The sequence below is a fragment of the Pleurodeles waltl genome, chromosome 1_1 (genome assembly GCF_031143425.1).
Source record: "Pleurodeles waltl isolate 20211129_DDA chromosome 1_1, aPleWal1.hap1.20221129, whole genome shotgun sequence".
Taxonomy (NCBI): domain Eukaryota; kingdom Metazoa; phylum Chordata; class Amphibia; order Caudata; family Salamandridae; genus Pleurodeles; species Pleurodeles waltl.
The window spans coordinates 220990486-221011396 of NC_090436.1; the positions used below are offsets into that span (position 1 = coordinate 220990486).

Below are 20911 nucleotides of genomic sequence, written 5' to 3' on the forward strand. Positions count from 1 at the left end.
GGGTACCAGTTACAAGGGACCTACCTGGATGCCATGGTGTGCCAATTGTGGAAACAAAAGTACAGGTTAGGGAAAGAACACTGGTGCTGGGGCCTGGTTAGCAGGCCTCAGCACACTTTCAAATCATAACTTAGCATCAGCAAAGGCAAAAAGTAAGGGGGTAACCATGCCAAGGAGGCATTTCCTTACACCAGTTCACTGCATTGAGGATATCTTCCAGAAGAGCCCCAAGACACAACGCCTCTGAAGCCACGGCCCCTCTAACAGAGTGGGCTTCAAATATCGTCAAGAAATATGAAACATAACCCCATCTGGAGTATATACTCTACCTGTAATGTCTAGTGCTTTGACATCCGATGCCCTTCGGCATGAGATAAGGCATAACAGCATAGCCAGTTTGGCTGATAATTCCTACCTTGAAAGATATTTACTGGCCTGCCATGACAAGAAAAGATTGACGTACCAAAGCGATGAGGACCTAGGTTTTAGAGGAAGAGATAAGCGGATGCTCTGCAGCAGCTGCCTCACCAAGTGGTGTTCCTCCACTGGACGATCACCTACCGGCGTATGACCGACTAATATTGCAGACCTGAAGGTGTTGATGGGTTTATAGGCCAGACCCTCAGAGGCCAAGGAAACCAGAAAATTTAGGATATGGACAACATCTGTCCCCACCAGATCCAGGTGTTGTTGGTGACACCAGCCCAACCATCGAGTCCACGCCGATCTATACAGCTTGATGGTGCTGTCAGTCCGTGCCTTGGAGAGGAGGGAGGCAGCGTGTCTTGAACGTCCTGGGACTTTCCAGCTTTACCTGTAATCCTCCTTGTCATAAGAGATTGAGACCCCTCAAACACTAGATGATAGTAGTTCTCTTGATCTAGAAGAAGATCTGGAAAGAGGGATAGAGGGAATGGAACATCCCAAGAAAGTTCCAGTAGAACTGAATACCAGAATTGCGATCTCCAAGCCAGTGTTATCAACATCGAGTCTGCCTTCTGTCTCTATACTTGGGCCAAGAGGCGCATTATCATCTCAAATGGGGAAAAGGGATATTGCTGTTCCAGATGCCAGTCCCAGAGAAAAGCATCTGTGGCTGCCTTCTCGGGATCTGGTTGCCAACTGAAACACTTGGAAAGTTGGTAATCCAGGCGTGGAACAAAGAGGTCCACTGAAATGGACCCCACTTGGCCTGAAGGGCTTGGAAGACCATCAGATGAGACTACCAGAGACTTGTTTCTTTCATGTGCCGGGGTGCCAATCTGCTCCTTGGTTGGATGTCCTTAGGAGGTGTTTTCCTGTTACTGACACCTGAAACATGACATACTATTCCCAGACGTTTCTGGGCACATCTGATAGAGCCCTGGATTGGGTACTGCCTAGATGATTTATACAGCGCACCGCTGTGACATTGTCCATCTGAAGGAGGACACTGCATTTCGCTTGGTCCTTGGTCCAACATCTGACTGCAAACAAGCCTGCTAGGAGTTTGAGGCTGTTGATTTACATGGATTTTTCTTCTCCGGTGGAGAAGGTTCCACACCTCAAACCCCAGCCCAAGCCACTGGTGTTGGATTGTATGACTAGATCCAGGAGGGAGATGAATATTTCTCTGCTGTTCCACACCTCCATGTGAGCGACCTACCACTGTATTTCCTCTCAGGCTTCCTCTGTTACTGGGGGCTATCTGAGAATATGCAAGTCACCACCAGAGGTGAAAAGCTTTGAGTCGCTGCAGGGCGCGATAGTAGGGAGGCCCTGGGAAGATGGCCTGAATCGAGGATGATAGAAGTCCCACCACCCTTGCGATCTGACATAGAGAGGAAGACGGTTTGGCCACCATCCATCGCCGATCTTGTCTGATCTTGTTCAATTTCCTTGAGGGAAGGGTAAGTGTGGCTTGTAGCAAATCCACCCCAAAAAACAGGAACACCAGAGACTGAGTGGACATAAGTCCAACTTTGATCTGTTGATGAAGAAGCTGAGAGACTCCAAGAGTGATACCGCCAACAAGGGGCACTGATCGATCCATAAAGAGAATGTCGACCAGACAGACGATGAGACGGATGCCCCAAGGAACTCTACCACCAGGTGCAACACCACGGGGCGGATCATAGGCCAAGTGGAAGAGGGGTGAATTCTAGCATCTGCCCCGGCTACAGAAACTGGAGGAACTGGTGGTGAGGGGGGTCAAATTGTCATCCCTGAGGTTGAAGGGCACCATTCAGTCATTGAGTTGAAGGATGTTCCTCAAGAGAAGAATACCTTCATCTTGAAGTGGTGGTAAACCAGCCACTTGTTCTTCAGATTGATAACCAGCTGCTGGCCTCCATCCCTATGGACAACAAGGAAAAGATTGCTGAGAACCCTGCAGGATGAGAAGAGGTTTGTACAATCACACCTTTGCATAGTAGCTCTGTCACCTCTGTGTCTACGAACTCTGCGTCCGCAGCTGAGAAAACTAGCAAGATAGGAGGCTTCCTTTGGATAGGTGAGCCGAGGAATTCCTTGTGGAAACCCTAAACAGTTTGGAACACCCATGCATCTGAGGTGATAACCGCCCAATTGTGAATAAACTTTTGTAGCTCGCACCCACTGGTTGATGTGGAAAGAGATCGAAACTCACCTTAAGTGGAGCCTTGACTGCCACCGCCTCTGTGGCCGCCTCTTGAGCCCCGGTGCCGGGGGTAATTCCTGGTAGGGGAGATAGTTCCCAAACTTGGAGGCATCTTGGTACTGTTTTTGTTTATGACCATAGCCTCTGTTAGGGGCTGAAGGTTGTGAGCGGCCGGTCAAGCAGCCCCTGTAGGAGGCTGGACTGGCTTGTAGTGAGTACCAAGGGGTACTTGCACCTTGCACCTGGCCCAGTTATCCCTTATTAGTGTATAGGGTGTCTAGCAGCTTAGGCTGATAGATAATGGTAGCTTAGCAGAGCAGCTTAGGCTGAACTAGGAGACGTGTGAAGCTACTACAGTACCACTTAGTGTCATATGCACAATATCATAAGAAAACACAATACACAGTTATACTAAAAATAAAGGTACTTTATTTTTATGACAATATGCCAAAGTATCTTAGAGTGTACCCTCAGTGAGAGGATAGGAAATATACACAAGATATATATACACAATAGCAAAAATATGCAGTATAGTCTTAGAAAACAGTGCAAACAATGTATAGTTACAATAGGATGCAATGGGGAAACATAGGGATAGGGGCAACACAAACCATATACTCCAAAAGTGGAATGCGAACCACGAATGGACCCCAAACCTATGTGACCTTGTAGAGGGTCGCTGGGACTATTAGAAAATAGTGAGAGTTAGCAAAATAACCCTCCCCAAGACCCTGAAAAGTGAGTGCAAAGTGCACTAAAGTTCCCCTGAGGACAAAGAAGTCGTGTTAGAGGAATAATGCAGGAAAGACACAAACCAGCAATGCAACAACTGTGGATTTCCAATCTAGGGTACCTGTGGAACAAGGGGACCAAGTCCAAAAGTCACAAGCAAGTCGGAGATGGGCAGATGCCCAGGAAATGCCAGCTGCGGGTGCAAAGAAGCTTCTACTGGACAGAAGAAGCTGAGGTTTCTGCAGGAACGAAAAGGGCTAGAGACTACCCCTTTGGTGGACGGATCCCTCTCGCCGTGGAGAGTCGTGCAGAAGTGTTTTCCCGCCGAAAGGACGCCAACAAGCCTTGCTAGTCGCAAATCGTGCGTTTGGCGTTTTTGGACGCTGCTGGGACCCAGGAGGGACCAGGAGGTCGCAAATTGGACCGGAAGAGAGAGGGGACGACGAGCAAGACAAAGAGCCCTCACTGAAGCAGGTAGCACCCGGAGAAGTGCCAGAAACAGGCACTACGAGGATGCGTGAAACGGTGCTCGCCGAAGTTGCACAAAGGAGTACCACGTCGCCGGAGACCAACTTAGAAAGTCGTGCAATGCAGGTTAGAGTGCCGTGGACCCAGGCTTGGCTGTGCACAAAGGATTTCCGCCGGAAGTGCACAGGGGCCGGAGTAACTGCAAAGTCGCGGTTCCCAGCAATGCAGCCCAGCGAGGTGAGGCAAGGACTTACCTCCACCAAACTTGGACTGAAGAGTCACTGGACTGTGGGGGTCACTTGGACAGAGTCGCTGGATTCGAGGGACCTCGCTCGTCGTGCTGAGAGGAGACCCAAGGGACCGGTAATGCAGCTTTTTGGTGCCTGCGGTTGCAGGGGGAAGATTCCGTCGACCCACGGGAGATTTCTTCGGAGCTTCTGGTGCAGAGAGGAGGCAGGCTACCCCCACAGCATGCACAAGCAGGAAAACAGTCGAGAAGGCGGCAGGATCAGCGTTACAGAGTTGCAGTAGTCGTCTTTGCTACTATGTTGCAGGTTTGCAGGCTTCCAGCGCGGTCAGCGGTCGATTCCTTATCAGAAGGTGAAGAGGGAGATGCAGAGGAACTCGGATGAGCTCTTGCATTCGTTATCTAAAGTTTCCCCAGAGACAGAGACCCTAAATAGCCAGAAAAGAGGGTTTGGCTACCTAGGAGAGAGGATAGGCTAGCAACACCTGAAGGAGCCTATCACAAGGAGTCTCTGACGTCACCTGGTGGCACTGGCCACTCAGAGCAGTCCAGTGTGCCAGCAGCACCTCTGTTTCCAAGATGGCAGAGGTCTGGAGCACACTGGAGGAGCTCTGGACACCTCCCAGGGGAGGTGCAGGTCAGGGGAGTGGTCACTCCCCTTTCCTTTGTCCAGTTTCGCGCCAGAGCAGGGCTAAGGGGTCCCCTGAACCGGTGTAGACTGGCTTATGCAGAATTGGGCACATCTGTGCCCAACAAAGCATTTCCAGAGGCTGGGGGAGGCTACTCCTCCCCTGCCTTCACACCATTTTCCAAAGGGAGAGGGTGTAACACCCTCTCTCAGAGGAAGTTCTTTGTTCTGCCATCCTGGGCCAGGCCTGGCTGGACCCCAGGAGGGCAGATGCCTGTCTGAGGGGTTGGCAGCAGCAGCAGCTGCAGTGAAACCCCAGGAAGGGCAGTTTGGCAGTACCAGGGTCTGTGCTACAGACCACTGGGATCATGGGATTGTGCCAACTATGCCAGGATGGCATAGAGGGGGCAATTCCATGATCATAGACATGTTACATGGCCATATTCGGAGTTACCATTGTGAAGCTACATATAGGTAGTGACCTATATGTAGTGCACGCGTGTAATGGTGTCCCCGCACTCACAAAGTTCAGGGAATTGGCTCTGAACAATGTGGGGGCACCTTCGCTAGTGCCAGGGTGCCCTCACACTAAGTAACTTTGCACCTAACCTTTACCAGGTAAAGGTTAGACATATAGGTGACTTATAAGTTACTTAAGTGCAGTGTAAAATGGCTGTGAAATAACGTGGACGTTATTTCACTCAGGCTGCAGTGGCAGGCCTGTGTAAGAATTGTCAGAGCTCCCTATGGGTGGCAAAAGAAATGCTGCAGCCCATAGGGATCTCCTGGAACCCCAATACCCTGGGTACCTCAGTACCATATACTAGGGAATTATAAGGGTGTTCCAGTAAGCCAATGTAAATTGGTAAAAATGGTCACTAGCCTGTCAGTGACAATTTGGAAAGAAATGAGAGAGCATAACCACTGAGGTTCTGATTAGCAGAGCCTCAGTGAGACAGTTAGTCACTACACAGGTAACACATTCAGGCACACTTATGAGCACTGGGGCCCTGGGTTACCAGGGTCCCAGTGACACATACAACTAAAACAACATATATACAGTGAAAAATGGGGGTAACATGCCAGGCAAGATGGTACTTTCCTACAGCCCCTGCCTCGGCCGGCTCTGGTGAAAGACCTGGGCATAAAGATGCACTTTGTAGATGTCTGTGCCTTTTCTAGGAAATTAAACGCCTGCACGAACTTGCCAAGTTTGTGGATAAGCATGTCACCGAATAAACCCCTTGGACGATGGGGGCCACTTCTGATGTGGCGCTGATCTTGATAAAGAGCAACCAGCGCCTCTCTGTTGAAAAGGTGCAGTTTGCATTCCCCAAAAAGAGAAATGCCTGTTAGGCCCATCCTGACAGTACATCCGGGGAGATGAGGGTTATGGACGATTTGGAATCCTTAGCTATGTCCAGGATATGTGTTAGTGAGTCAGCCCACCAGGATCTGTCGATCCTCTTTTTGGGGTCGCACAAAAACTTTCCCAAGAAGGTGGCCGTGCGCTGAATCTCAGAGGTCATTGCCACCTTATCACCCAGAGACAAGCGGTGCATTCTGCCCAAAGGCGGTTGGGGATCTCCTTATCCAGTGGTTTGCAGAGCCGTTCCATGACATAGCTCTCGATCTTGTCCGGAAGAACCCACTGGTCGCTGGGGTGAGGGGTGCCTTGGGTGGGAGGGACCCTGTCTCTTGCTCCACGTTGGAACTAACCTGGCAATCAGTGCCCAGTGAGGGGGTGCTTTGGCAAGGAGGAAGGATAGCCCCAGAGATCTGGAGTCCCAAAGGTCTGGGCACATGGTGTTCTGGGGTCAACAATTGAGCTTTGGCCATGAAGGCCCTCTTTAGCCAATCAAAAGCACCTGTGTTGACGCCGGGGCTGGGGTCCCTTTTGTGTTAAGGGAGAAAAAGTGACCACAGAGGAGTAACAAGCGTTCCCATGGCCATGCTGAAAAATAAATCACAAGTGAAAATAAGAAAATACGCAGCGCCTGCAAATACTTAGGCAAATTACTTTGAACAGCAATATAATATGTAAAAGTAATGGCAAAGAAGCTGGAGGTACTTAGCTGGGCTGAGGGAGCAGCAAAGAAAGAGGAGGTGGCAACAAGAACGAGGGACTATCAAGGGGTCCTGGATTCCTGATTTTTTCCAAGAAGATGGAATCTCTTCATAAGACCAGATATTGGTAAATTACCTAGTTAAAACAGCTGACCATAAATTTAAATGTGTCTATTAAATAACTGTTGGGATTTTATCAGGCCCAACTGCTTAGTGCAGTTTTTGTGCTTGAATCACTTGAACAACTTCTATCTTAGTAAATTCATCAATGAGCCCCAGGTTTAGGTGATGTAAGGGAGCACCAACTGGGAGGGTGCTGGAATTTGATCTATTTGCCATGGTTCTTAGAAGGTCTGTATTTTGATGTGGTAGTTTTCTGTTCACACTCATATTTTCATTCATTTTTACATTTAAATCAATATTTCTGAAGTTTTGTGTAACTGGACCATTAGTTGTTAATGGAGATATGGCTCCTGAATGCCAAAAGAGAGTTGCAGAATGATTAAACCAAATTTGTGAGCTTATGTTCAACTCTGTTATTTTGGCAGACCCTCACTACCCCAAATTATTTTTCAGAATTGTCTGCAATTTCTATGTTATTGCGTTGTGTAATACCCGCCACCGTTTCTGTGATTGGTTTTTCTTTTTGTATTTCATTAGTTGTTTGTACTGCTTTTGAATTTCATAGCCATGCTGCTTGCTGTTGTTGGACAGCTGTTGATTTTTCAAGGCTATTGTTAAAGCTTTTTTTAATTTTAAACACTTAGTATCACACCAGTGCTAGAGGTCTGTGAATTGTTTTGCAGGCGGAATTTGAATAATGATTTTTGTTACCACAACCGTCTGTAACAATAGATCTTCAAATGCTTTCAAGTTTGTTATACTTGTTTTAGGGTTTGTATTTATAGCGAAGCTCGAAGGGCCACCCACTTAGAACCAAAAGTGATTGCATATTTCAGTGCTCCTAACAATTTTCTTTCTCTTCGGTCTCAAAGCTATGATTTGGTTATCTATGGATTTTTGATGATCAAGAAAGCTTGGGTATAATAAGCTATAACCAAAGGTAGAGGGTTGTGATCACTTTTGATTCCTTCAAGTACTTTCATATTAGCTACCAGCTGCCAAGCTTGGATATTGACTGCCATATAAACAATAACAAAAACATTTTGCCTGTTTCCAGATCTGACTGTTGGTTTTGGTGGGTCATCTGGTGGAGTTCTACTATTCAATGGATGAAATCCCCTCTCAACTAAGGTTTACAAATAAACGTGCCTTTCCTTGTAGAAGCAAACCAGTCACCTATGGAATTCCTCAGTCAATGCACAGCTCTTAATCTGTAGGGAATCTTGTGGATCAAAGCTATTTGATAGCATGCATTAATCTTAACTGGCATAACCATCACTAGTAACAAAAAATGATTAGCAACAGTTGTGGCTGTGGAAACCAAACTGGAACACATGTAAAATCGCTTAAGAAAAAAACATCTAATCTGATATGACAAAACAAGATGAAGATCTTACCTGCCCCAGCCAGCAAAATCGAGAACATGGTTTTTTTCTCCTGATGCTTCTAGAGATTAGGACCTCTAATTTTACTTCCATTTCTACTGACGTTCAGCCCTACATGAGATTCAAAGGCGATGTTTCAATATGGCTGTAAACAATATGAAAAGAACAATGTATGGTGAAATACACTGATGTATATAGCAAAATTAATTGCAACACAATAAACAGGCTATCTTGTATCGTATCAGATAGGCAAGGTTGGTCATTTCAACAAAACTTTAGTGTGGCGGTTCTCAGCAGTGATGTCCAGTGGCACTGTCCTTCTCAGTCTAAAGCAGCACATTGAGGAGCACAACCTGCTAGAGAACTACCAGTTAGGCTTCAGACACGGTTACAGCAAAAAACTAGCCAATCTCCTGAAAGCAAACAACGCTAAGCTCTTCTTGGAGGGGAGAAATTCCTTAGAACACAGTCAATTAAACAATTGTGCATAACAAACTCAGAGAAAGAACAGGGATAGGCTCAACTGTAATTAGCTGGTTTGCCTCCTATTTAGATAACTAAACACCAACAAGTCAAATTGGACAAGTATCTTGAGGAAGTGACCTCCAGCATCCATGGAGTACCTCAAAGCTCTATTCTGTATCCCTTTAGCTTCAGTCTGTACATAAAACCTCTAATCATCATCCTAAACTAGGCAAATATCTCGTATCTTGTCTACGCAGTCAACCCTCTGGGTAAAACCACAGCATTAAAAACAGGGAACTGAGATTTTGTTTATAGTATTCACTAAATTTCACCTCCAGTTTTAGAGTTGAAGCGTATCACAAAGAAAGAAATAACTCCATGAACTACCTTCACAGCAGAAAAAAAGTCAGAGGTGCGAAATTCAATAATGAAACATTGTCACCACTGACGCAGTCTCCAACAACGATTAGCTTACACAATGGCTTGTATCACCCTTGGAAAAGAAGAAAGGCTGAGAAGAAACATAGGACAAGCTCAAGCAATTAATACATTTAGTCAACAGAGTCACCATACCAACTACAGGCACATATTATAAGAAAACAGAATTCCCTTTCGCCTGGTTTCTGTAAACTATTCCATTGGGAACCATCCTGAAAGTCACCTGAGTAAGATCTGTCATAGTCGGTTGCAAGTATAAAATACATATGATAATAAATATCTTCCACGTATACAGGTATGAGTTCAATATGTGTTTACATTTGTCTAATTAATCACCGACAACATGGATGACCTTACACATGCAACTAATCTGCGTTTGTCTGGCAATCACTCTAAGCACTGGCACAGATAGCATTCTCCAATGGCTTAATACTCATATCTTGGTTGCAGCTTGCGCAGTCACTATCCATCAATGAATATGGTCTGACCAGCTACGCATATTATATCATTTAAGATATGCATATGAGCAAATTATGGTAGAGTGATGACTAATGTCTAGAAATTCAAGTCTATATTTCGCAACAATTGTGCTGAAGGTTAGGGCACTGCCTAAAGAATATAAAAAGTATCACAACCCACTTGGTCACATATCCAACATTTGACTTGATGGAGTAATCCTACTATAACCTTGTGGGTGCGCTGTGCCAGTCATTCAAGTTTTTGAAATACAATAATTTCAGCATGGCTACTGTTACATATTTGTCGAGCATGCTATGGAAATCTGACCAAGCTTCTGAACAATGTTCTTTCCCTAGCAAACATTCTGTGGGTACAAAAAAAAATTAATGAATGAATAAATGAACACATTTTTAAACCGCACAGCTACTGACAGTTCTAGGGAAACATCAATCAACCCAAAGCAAATAACAAAGTTTTTAAGATTTTTTTTTAAAAGGAAGCCAGTACTCATCATACGGATCTCTACAGGAAGTTGGTTCCATGCGTGTGCAGTCAGGTAGGAGAAAGAACAACTTTCCCTTCTAACCTGCCTAATTTTAGGTACTACTACAAAAGAAGAACACAAGACTCTTGAAGGGGAATATTTTTGCAGTCTAGTGGTCAAATACTAGACAGCTAAAGGGTAGGCCCTATGTGCCAAACACAACTAATTTTTATGAAAGAATTATCTTCTTTACTGGCAACCAGTGCAGTAATTTGCAACTGAGTCATAGATGTCCGGCACGGAAGTCTGAGAATATGTGCAATCTGGTTCTGGATGACCTGTAATCTACTAATCAAGTGATTCAGAAGACCAAGACACAAAACATTAGTATAATCCAACACAGACATAATGTGTGCATGGACAACCATTTTTCTGGTATAAAACTGTAGAAGAAAGGTCACTTTTTAAAGACTTGGAACAACCAAAAGCATGTTCCTTCCACCAGTTGGAAGGACAGCAAGATATTGAGTCTCAGCGCTAGGTTCTTCACAACCGTCAAAGGTAGATGTGAAGGGGATGGCACTTCTGGCCAACAACTCTGCCATGAATCAGACTGGAAAGACCCAAATAATAAAGTCTCAGTACAGTCCACGTTAATATTAGACGACTAGCATGAAGCCTTTCAAAGACTGCCAGAAATAAGATCTTATGAGGGCCACATACATCTTCAGGCACCATCTCAAAATAGCGGAGTAGCAGAATACCATTGGTGTAAGACACCATCTTGAATCCATGTGATTCAACCAGCGAAGATAGTGGGGCCAAATAAATGTTAAACAAGGTTGGACTCCAACTGAAAAGGGCTTTGGCCCCTTCAATTCGTTTGGGACTGGTATTACCGCCGGTAAAGGATTGCTGCGAGCACCCCTGTACACAAAGGATTAAATATTCCCTAACGAAGGGCAACAGCCCGAAATGCATTAGGACTAGTGAAGCGGATACCTATATACATAATTATGTTCTTCACAATAAATTATTCCCACGTATGTAACCAAGTCATTTACTATGACATTGAATTTTGAATTAACAAGTTAAAGTCTATGTAGAAGTCTCAGATGGAGACTTTATATGGTGCAAGGAGGGGACACTACTCAGTGGTAGTAATGCTTCATAGATAAATCATAAAAATAACATCAGTACATACTTCACATAAAAGATTGAAAATGTGCGAGGTGTGTTTATGCAAAGATAGAACATTAACTAGGAATAATGAAATAGGCTGTGTATTGTCCTTATTCATATTAACATCTGCACCCCCCTCCTTGCCCCTGTCAGACCCTGCAGATAAATCTCTATCAGTAGATGAAATTAACAGGTCGTCTGACATGATTTATAGGACAAACCTTTGATACAATTATCCACAATCAACTTACCCTGACACTCCTCCACTGGCCTCAGGGCAAGCCACAGATGAGGACGCCCAAGGCAGCGTGGCTGGCACTGGCCGTGGAATGGATGTGGACGGGCGGAGTTGGACTTGTCTGTGGCACGCCTTGGGCGGATCCAGTGCACGTCCACGTCATAGCCCTCCTAATATAGGGAGCATTGACTACCTCCTCGGCTGTCTAGAGCATGCAAAATAAGTAAAAATAGCCACTCTAACCCAACTTTAGGAAGCTGGCCTGGAGTGATTTATACCAGGTCCAGGAATCCCCTATTAGTGTAGTGTAGGCAGTGTCTAGAAGCCAGGCTCTCTAGAGGTAGCTGTGGATGAGCAGCCAAGGCTGATCTAGGAGTCATGCAAAGCTCATGCAATACCACTGTACTCACACAGCACTTACACACATGAAAGAATACACTCAGTGTTACAGAAATAAAGGTACTTTATTATAGTAACACAGCACCAAAAATACTATAGAGGCAATACTCCCTTAGGAGGTAAGTAATACACAAAATATATACACTAATAGGCATAAGAACAGTTAGAAATCAGTGCAAAACACAATAGTGAATAGTGACCCTAGGGGTTGAGTAGGAAAACGCCACTGTTGGCATGGTTACCCCCCAACCTTTTGCCTTTTTTTGATGCCAGTTATAACTGCAAGTGTGCTGGGACCCTGCTAACCAGGCCCCAGCACCAGTGTTCTTTCCCTAAACTGTACCTTTGTTACCACAATTGGCACAGCCCTGGCACACAGATAAGTCCCTTGTAAATGGTACCCCTGGTACCAAGGGCCCTGTGGTCAGAGAAGGTCTCTAAGGGCTGCAGCATGTCTTATGCCACCCTGGGGACCCCTTACTCAGCACATGCACACTGCCCCACAGCTTGTATGTGCTGGTGGGGAGAAAATGACTAAGTCGACATGGCACTCCCCTCAGGGTGCAATGCCCACAACCCACTGCCTGTGGCATAGGTAAGTTACCCCTCTAGCAGGCCTTACAGCCCTAAGGCAGGGTGCACTATACCACATGTGAGGGCATAGCTGCATGAGCACTATGCCCCTACAGTGTCTAAGCCAATTCTTAGATATTGTAAGTGCAGGGTAACTATAAACAGTATATGGTCTGGGATTTTCTCAAACACGAACGCCACAGTTCCATAATGGCTACACTGAATACTGGGAAGTTTGTTATCAAACTTCTCAGCACAATAAATCAGTGTGGGATTTATTGAGGAAGGCACACAGAGGGCATCTTAGATATGCCCCCTGTATACCAGCCCAACTACTAGTGCTAGGCTGACCAGTTTCTGCCAGCCTGCCACATCCAGACGGGTTTCTGGCCACATGGGGTGAGTGCCTTTGTGCACTCCGTGACCAGGAACAAAGCCTGCATTGGGTGGAGGGGCTCTGCACCCCCCCCTGCAGGAACTGAAATACCTGGCGGTAAGCCTTAAAGGATCAAGCCTGGTGTTACAGCATCCCAGGGCACTCCAGCTAGTGGAGATGCCTGCCTGCCCCCCCCCCCCCCCCCAAACACAGCCCCCACTTTTGGCAGCAAGTCCGGAGGATATAATGAGAAAAACAAGGAGGAGTCACCCTCCAGCCAGGACAGCCCATAAGGTGTCCTGAGCTGAGGTGTCCTGAGCTGAGGTGTCCCCTGCCTTAGAAAATCCTCCATCTTGCTTCAGAGGATTTCCCCCAATAGGATTCGGTATGTGCCCCCTTTCCCACAGGGAGAAGGCAGAAGGAGGGTGTATCCACCCTGAGGGACAGTAGCCATTGGCTACTGCCCTCCAGCCCTACACACACCCCTAAATTGAGTATTTAGGGGGCGACCCTGAACCCAGGAAAACAGATTTCCTGACAACCTGAACAAGAAGGACTGCTGACTTGAAAGCCCCGCAGAGACGACGGAGACAACAACCGACTTGGCCCCAGCCCTACCGGCCTGTCTCCAGACTCAAAAGAACCTGCAACAGCGACGCATCCAACTGGACCAGCGACCTCTGCCGACTCAGGGGATTACCTGCAACCCAAAGGACCAAGAAACTCCAGAGGACAGTGGCTCTGTCTGAACATCCAAGAACAAACCATCTTTAAAGGGACTCCAGCCTCAATCCAGAAGAGCGAGTCCCCAACACTCTGCCCCCTGACGCCCCTGGCTCATGTCTAGTGAAACCAACACTGCAGCAAGGGCCCCAGGCGACTTCCACGATGTGGACATCCTGAGACCACCTCCCTGCAACCCCACGGCGACGCCTGCAGAGAGAATCCAGAGGCTCCCTCTGACCGCAACTGCCCGGTAACAAAGAACCCAATGCCTGGAAGAAGCACTGCACCTGCAGGCCCAAGGCCCGAGAGAAACCAACTACCGGTGCAGGAGTGACCAGCAGGCGGCCCTCATCGTTGCCCAGTCAGTGGCTGGCCGGAGAAGCCCCCCTGTGCCCTGCCTGCATCGCCAGAGTGACCCCCTGGTCCCTCCAATTATTTCTATCTAAAACCCGACACCTACTTCACATACTGCACCCGGCCGCCCCTGTGCCGCTGAGGGTGTATTTTGTGTGCCTGTTTGTGACCGCCTACAGTGCTCTACAGAACACCCCTGGTATGCTCCCCGAGGATGCAGGTACTTACCTGCTAGCAGACTGAAACCAAAGCACCCCTAGTCTCCATAGGCGCTTGTGTTATTTGGGCCCTAGTTTGACCTCTGCACCTTACCGGCCCTGTGTTGCTGGTGTTGGGTGTTTGGGGTTGCCTTGAACCCCCCACCCCCCAACGGCGGGCTGCCTATGACCCTGAGACTGAACTTGCAAGTGCTTTACTTACCTGATAAACTAACTTATACTTACCTCCCCCAAGAACTGTTGATTTTTGCAGTGTCCACTTTAAAAATAGCTTATTGCCATTTTTTACAAAACCGTGTACATTAATGTTTTAATTCAAAGTTCCATATTTACCTATGCCAAGTACCTTACAATTTATCTACTTAGTTGAATTCTGAATCTAGTGGTTCTAAAATAAATTTAAAAAAGAAAATGTTTCTATATAAAAACTTATTGGCCTGGAGTTAAGTCTTTGAGTGTGTGTTCTCATTTATTGCATGTGTGTGTACAACAAATGCTTAACACTACCCTCTGATAAGCCTATTGCTCGACCACACTACCACAAAAAAGAGCATTAGTATTATCTAATTTTGCCACTATCAACCTCTGAGGGGAGCCCTTGGACTCTGTGCACACTATCTCTCACTTTGAGATAGTATAAATAGAGCCAACTTCCTAAAGGAACCACAAACCATATACTAAAAAAGTGGAATGCGAGAGTTGGGCTTCCACCTAGGTAAGTGGAGTGTGCAGAGGGGCGCTGGGGGTATTAGGAAAGCACAAAGGTAAGTACCACAACACCCCCGTGACCAGGAAAGAAGGAGTAAATCACTAGAATTTCCCCAAAACAACCACTAAGAAGAAAAGAAGAGAATTGCAAAACCCAGAGGTGACTTCAAGAAACCAACGGTGGATTCCTGAAGAGGAAGACCTGTGAAAAGAGGGGACCAAGTCCAGAAGACAAAGCATAGTCCAGTGGGGGCAGGAGCCCTCACCCACCAAGCTGAGGATGCAGGAGCTGGTCGACGGTTAGGAAGGAAAGTCAGCACTGCAGCCCTGGAGTCGGAGTTGAGTTCCTGAAGGATGCAGGCGATGTCCCACGCCAGAAGGAAGACTGCAGTCGGGTTTGCATGTTCGGATTCCACCAAATCTTGGCACAGCCAAAACTTACGGTTGGCGGAAAGTGGTGCTGCCAGGGACCAGCAAGGCCCTGCAGGACTCAACCCAAGAGGAGGAGCCAGAGGGGTCCCTCACTGACGCAGTGTATGGGGGTACTGTCATGCTTAGGAAGGTAAGGGCTTACCTCCACCCAAGTAGGACAGCTGGTAGAGAGGACCGACAGCACCACTTCCGACCACCACCCACGATGCAGGATCCACGCAGCTAAGCAGGAGTGGTTATCCACGCAGCCGGTCGTCATTGCTGTGGTGCCTGCAGATGCAGGGGAGTGACTCCTTCACGCCAAGGGAGATTCCTTCTTCTTTCCTGGGCACACTGAAGACCGGCTGATCTCAGAGGATACATGACCAGGGAAATGTTGCAGAAGCTGGAAGGAACCATGGAAACAATGTTGCAGGCGAAGTCTTTGTTGCAGATTTGTCGGGTCCTAAAGAGTCCAGATGCAGTTTCTTTGGTCATAAGTCGAAGTGGAGGTTGCAGAGGAATCCTGCTGGAATCTTGCAAGCCGAATCTGAGGAACCACCCAAAGGAGAAACTCTAAATAGCCCTGAAAGGGGATTGGTCACCTAGCTGGGTGACCACCTATCTGGATGGGGGTTTGACATCACCTGCCTGTCCTGGCCACTCAGATGCTCAAAGAGTTCCTTGCCAACCTTGGATTCAAAATGACAAAACCCAATAACCCTCTTAAGGAGCTCTGGGCACCACCCCTGGGGGGGGGGGGGGTGATGGACGGGGGAGTGGTCATTCCCCTTTCCATTGTCCACGTTCGCGCCAGAGCAGGGACTGGAGGTCCCTGAACCGGTATGGACTGGTTTATACACAGAGGGCACCAAAGGTGAACTTCAAAGCAAACCAATTTCTTGGGGAGGCTACCCCTCCCAAGCCAGTCACGCCTATTTCCAAAGGGAAAGAGTGTAACACCCCTCTTCCAAAGGAAATCCTTTGTTCTGCCTTCCTGGGCTTGAGCTGCTCAAGCAACAGGATGGCAGAGCTCTGTGAGGTCGGCAGCAGCTTGCGCTGCCTGGAAAACCTCAGAACGCTGTAGGAGCAATGCTGAGAGTATTGGAAGGGGCCCCCAGAGTGCATGGAATCACACAACAAATACCTGCAAAGGTATTGGTATATGATTCCAACATGTTTGATGCCAAACATGCCTAGGCTCGGAGTTACCAATATGTAGCTGGACATAGGTAGTGACCTATGACCGGTACACCCGTAAAAATGGCATCCCCGCGCTCACAAAGTCTAGGAAAATGGATCTAGAGTTTATGGGGACACGTCTGCTAGTGCAGGGGTGCACTCACACACAGGTACCTGCACCCTACCCTCTGGGCTGAGAGGGCCTACCATAGGGGTGACTTATGGTGACCTTGTGCAGTGACCTGTAGTGAAAACGGGTGCATGCACCCGGGTTACGTAGACTGCAATAGCAGGCCTGCAGAACCCTTTGCATGGGCTCCCTATGGGTGACAGAATAACTACTGCAGCCCAAAGGGATCCCCTGGAAAACCTATGCCCTGGGTACCATATACTAGGGGCTTACTTGGGCGCACCAGTATGCTAATTGTGGGATGAAATACAGAGTGTTGGGAGAGAAAGCATAATCACTGGGGTCCTGGTTAGCAGGATCCCAGTGAACACAGTTAAACACACTGACATCAGGCAGAAAAAGGGGTAACCATGCCAAGAAAGAGGCTACTTTCCTACACCAACTTTCTCCACAAAACATACCGCCAGGTTGGACAAAAAGACAACTGCTCTTTCGCAATGTTCCCCACCCCATTCCACATCCGTAACATAATAGGAGTAAAAAGAGAACTACACAGCCTGTAAAGACAATGAAATCCTTTTCCAAATTCATCCATAAATTTATCTTAAAAACAGGTAAAAATCAAGAGACTAGCAAATGAAAATGAGTCCTCCTATAAGCCTATACAATTGATATCACACCAAAAACAACATAAAAAAGAACAATGTGAAACCACTAAATCAGTAAGAAAATCAAATTAAGTAGTGTAGGCCCGTGGTATTCCCGTGGTATTCCCTTTTAATTGTCCCATATCTTAAAATATTTGCTAATCAGTGACATTGCGGTTTTGTTGGAGATAGTGAGCAATTGTAATTGCATGTATATAGCTGTTACTACACCTGATGAGACATTGAAGCTTTTTACACTGGGCAGTACACTGCTGCAGAATCCAAGGTTAGTGGCTAGTCCACAGTTGTTGCTTATTATTGGATACGGAGATTAGTCTTGTGTGTTCAAGCAAACTATTTATTTCATTCACATCACTTTCTTTATGGTATATTAAATTAATAGGAGTTAATTGTGATTATTAGTTTTGGGGGAGTGAGTTCATGTGTGTGGTTGGTAGGATTAATAGAGGAGCTAGAGGAAATCAGATAAGTGACAGAGTAGGCTGTGCATAGAGAAATTAAACATTCAGAGGATGGAAAAGCGAAGGCCATTTGGGAAAAAAGTGACAATTAGAAAATGTAATTACTGGTCAGTTGTTCATGCACGATTTTAGGGATATGGGGGATATTTTTGAGACAGTATGCAATTTGAGGGTGGAAGACCATAGAAGAAAAACAACATTATTTGAATGTGAAGATTTGCATTAAATGAATGAGTCATTTGTGATCATTAGTTGGGAGGTATGTGAGCTAACGCACATGGTTGGTAGTGTTAACTGATGGGCTAGAGGATATTAGGTATTGGAAGGATTCAGTATGAATTTCTGAGAAAGAAAGAGAGGTTGCGATCTTGTAAATAGGATGTGAACAATTTGTTGACATACTGTGATAGAGGTAAAGGCAAACATGCATGTGACAGAGTAGACTGTGCTTAGAGAGAGAAGCCAGGAAGAATAAAGAGAAGGCTGGTTGAGAAAAAAAAAACGAGAGGCGGCAGTCGAACATTTTAGGGATATGAAGCATTTTTTGAGATAGTATGCAGTTTGAAAGTGCAAGACTGTAGAAACAAACACTACTATCTAAATGTGGAGATTGTGCTAGTTTAGGTGTTTGATAGGTGGTAGAATCAGGCAGTCTGTCAGCTCCTAGGCTACTACTAGACCAGCTAGATTAGATTATAAACTCAAGGGGCTGACATAAGGATGGAGCATATAACTTTTCCAGACAGTAGGAGTTTATTGTCTGTATTCCAGTGGCTGGAGGGTGGAAATGCAGACACTGATGTGAGAATGACGGCAACGTGCTCCCTGTAAAAATTCAGTGAAGGCTTTGTCAGCAAAAGGCTGGTCATTAAACTTTCTGGAGCACCACTCTTTGTTTGATAGTAGATGTAATGGGTGGGACTGCAGATTCTGTTGTGCTGTTCGAAGGGCCCCCTTAGGTGAGGCCCAGGGTTTTGTCTTTCTTATTCACACATTCAGTGCAGAAACCTAACACCTCTTTGTGCCTCTGATGCAGGTGCCCAAGGCTAGATACTACCCCACTGTCATGGCCATCACTACATAAACACTGTATCTAGAGATGAGCTGGGACGAACATTTAAAAAGAGGACCATCCCAAACCAGTTCTGAAGCATGTTAACAGTGGATGCACTTACAGTCTGAGTCAAGTAGAAATTCAGTTTTTACAATATAAGGCAGATCAGCTACACTCTGAAAAGAACAAGCACTGAAGTTATCCTCTGTGCACAACACCAAGTATGTAATCTGTAAATACACCCTGCAATCTGTGAGGTGTTGCCAAGAAGGAGCTGAAGTTTAGAGTGAGCAGATGACATGCTAATGGTCTCAGTAAAGTGGAACCCAGGGCATGGTGAACGATATCAATTTTATCAGCATCAGAAGGATGATGAGTTGTGTGTGCCTGAGAGTTTAAACATACAGCCTTCAGTTTGCCACAGAACTCTACAGCAGGTGAACATCAGTACTTTATGGCATAATGTCAGACCAACAGTACATCTTCAGACCAGGCAGAGGTACAGAATTAGCATTATATTCAGCTAGGATGATCTAAAACTCAGCAGACAAGAACAGAGTAGCTCCCTTGTTGCTACTGGATTTATCAGCCACTCTTGGTCACCCCAAGATACTACAAAAACTCGACAATCTCGAAGTCCATGAAATGCTCTAAAATGGATTCCTTATTATCTTACAGGCAAAGTGTAGTCTACCTACCACCTTTTACATCACCTTCTCACACACAACAATATGGTGTTCTTCAGGGGTTCATCATATACCCTCTGTTATTCAACATCTATCTAGACTCCTTACCAAATGTGATTTAATCATAAAACCTCACCTGTTACAACCATGCAATGACACCCAAATCTTTTTAAAAAATGGATAGCCCCAAATACCTCTACAACTCACAATTTGATAAATGCCTTTGTGCCATAAACACATGGAAGGTGAATAACTATGTAAACCTCAAGACAGCAAAGAGAGGTTATGACCTGCGGACAGTGGCAAAAATATCAGCCTCCAGCCATATGGCCTTAGGAACTTGGTGCTCCTCCAACAACATCAAGAGAAGTTAGAATCCTAGGAGGGACCATGGATTCCTACCTATGTTAAAGCTGTCACAAAGAGTGCCTTCTACATGATTACAAAATTTGTTTGAGTCTTTCCATACCTTGCATACCAAGGTAGAAGAGTTTTTATATGTCAAGAAAATAATCAATAACGTGCAGAATTAATAGATAGGCCTTAAAAAAGAATAAGTGCTTTTAAATTGAAGGAAATGTAATAAGTAGTCATATTTACATGTATTAGGTTTGAATAGCTGAAGCAGCATTTTCTGACAAACTGACCTGGTTCAAAAATGTGAATTGTTATGTTTTCTGACCTTCCCCTAAACTTTTTTTTTCCATAATTTAGATTAGTGTAATAAAATGCTTACGTTTAACTCTGCAAATGTTTCTACTTACGTGAAAAGCACTGTAGAATAATAAATACGTAATCTGTCTTTTAGTGAGGTAATGTAGAAGCTTATACTTTAAAATGCAATTTTCCTAAAAGGACACTGAATGGTGAGAAAGCTTGTAAAACTAAACGTTCTATTTGATAAAAATGTTTCATTCTACTTTGCTGTCTGTGGACTACTGTATTCCTGGTGTTCCCAGGAGGGCATCGAAAGATGACTGGCTGACTGAAGAACGAAGAAGCAACATGCTGCAAAAACTTAGATTATATTGTCTATAATAAAGAATGTTCCTAGAGTAGGTTACCTCATTGCTCCTTATGCTCCCAGACCTTTTCCACTTTGCCAAATGCTGCTCATGCTGAGACTCTACTGATTTTCTAGAACCTCTCTTTATTGCAAGTTCTGCTTTGTTTATTTAATTTGAACTGATATTTTACGCCAATGCTTTATGCTTCTTGATCTCTTTATATGGAAGTCTTTAGGGGTGGGCTCTGAGTGACACCTTTTTCTCTAACCATCTCATTCTTAGAATAGGGAATCTTTTCATTATGGAACATGTTTTATGTATTGATTATTATTGATTGCTTATTATTGATCATTGACTAAACTGATAATTGCTATTGATGAAAATAAACACTGATTCTAATAAAGATGAGCTACAAAAGATCTGAT

General features: G+C 45.5%; 1 protein-coding gene across 6 annotated transcripts in view; it reads right to left on the bottom strand.

Annotated features, from left to right (window-relative positions):
• The window catches only part of CPLANE1 (ciliogenesis and planar polarity effector complex subunit 1), a 1992329-nt gene that overhangs the window by 1968189 nt on the left and 3229 nt on the right, over positions 1-20911 (bottom strand). For all 6 annotated transcript variants that reach the window (XM_069221234.1, XM_069221235.1, XM_069221236.1 and 3 more), the window contains one exon: positions 8280-8412. In XM_069221234.1, coding sequence (XP_069077335.1) covers positions 8280-8360 — 81 coding nt within the window. In that variant the 5' untranslated portion in view covers positions 8361-8412. The remainder of the gene's footprint in view (positions 1-8279; positions 8413-20911) is intronic.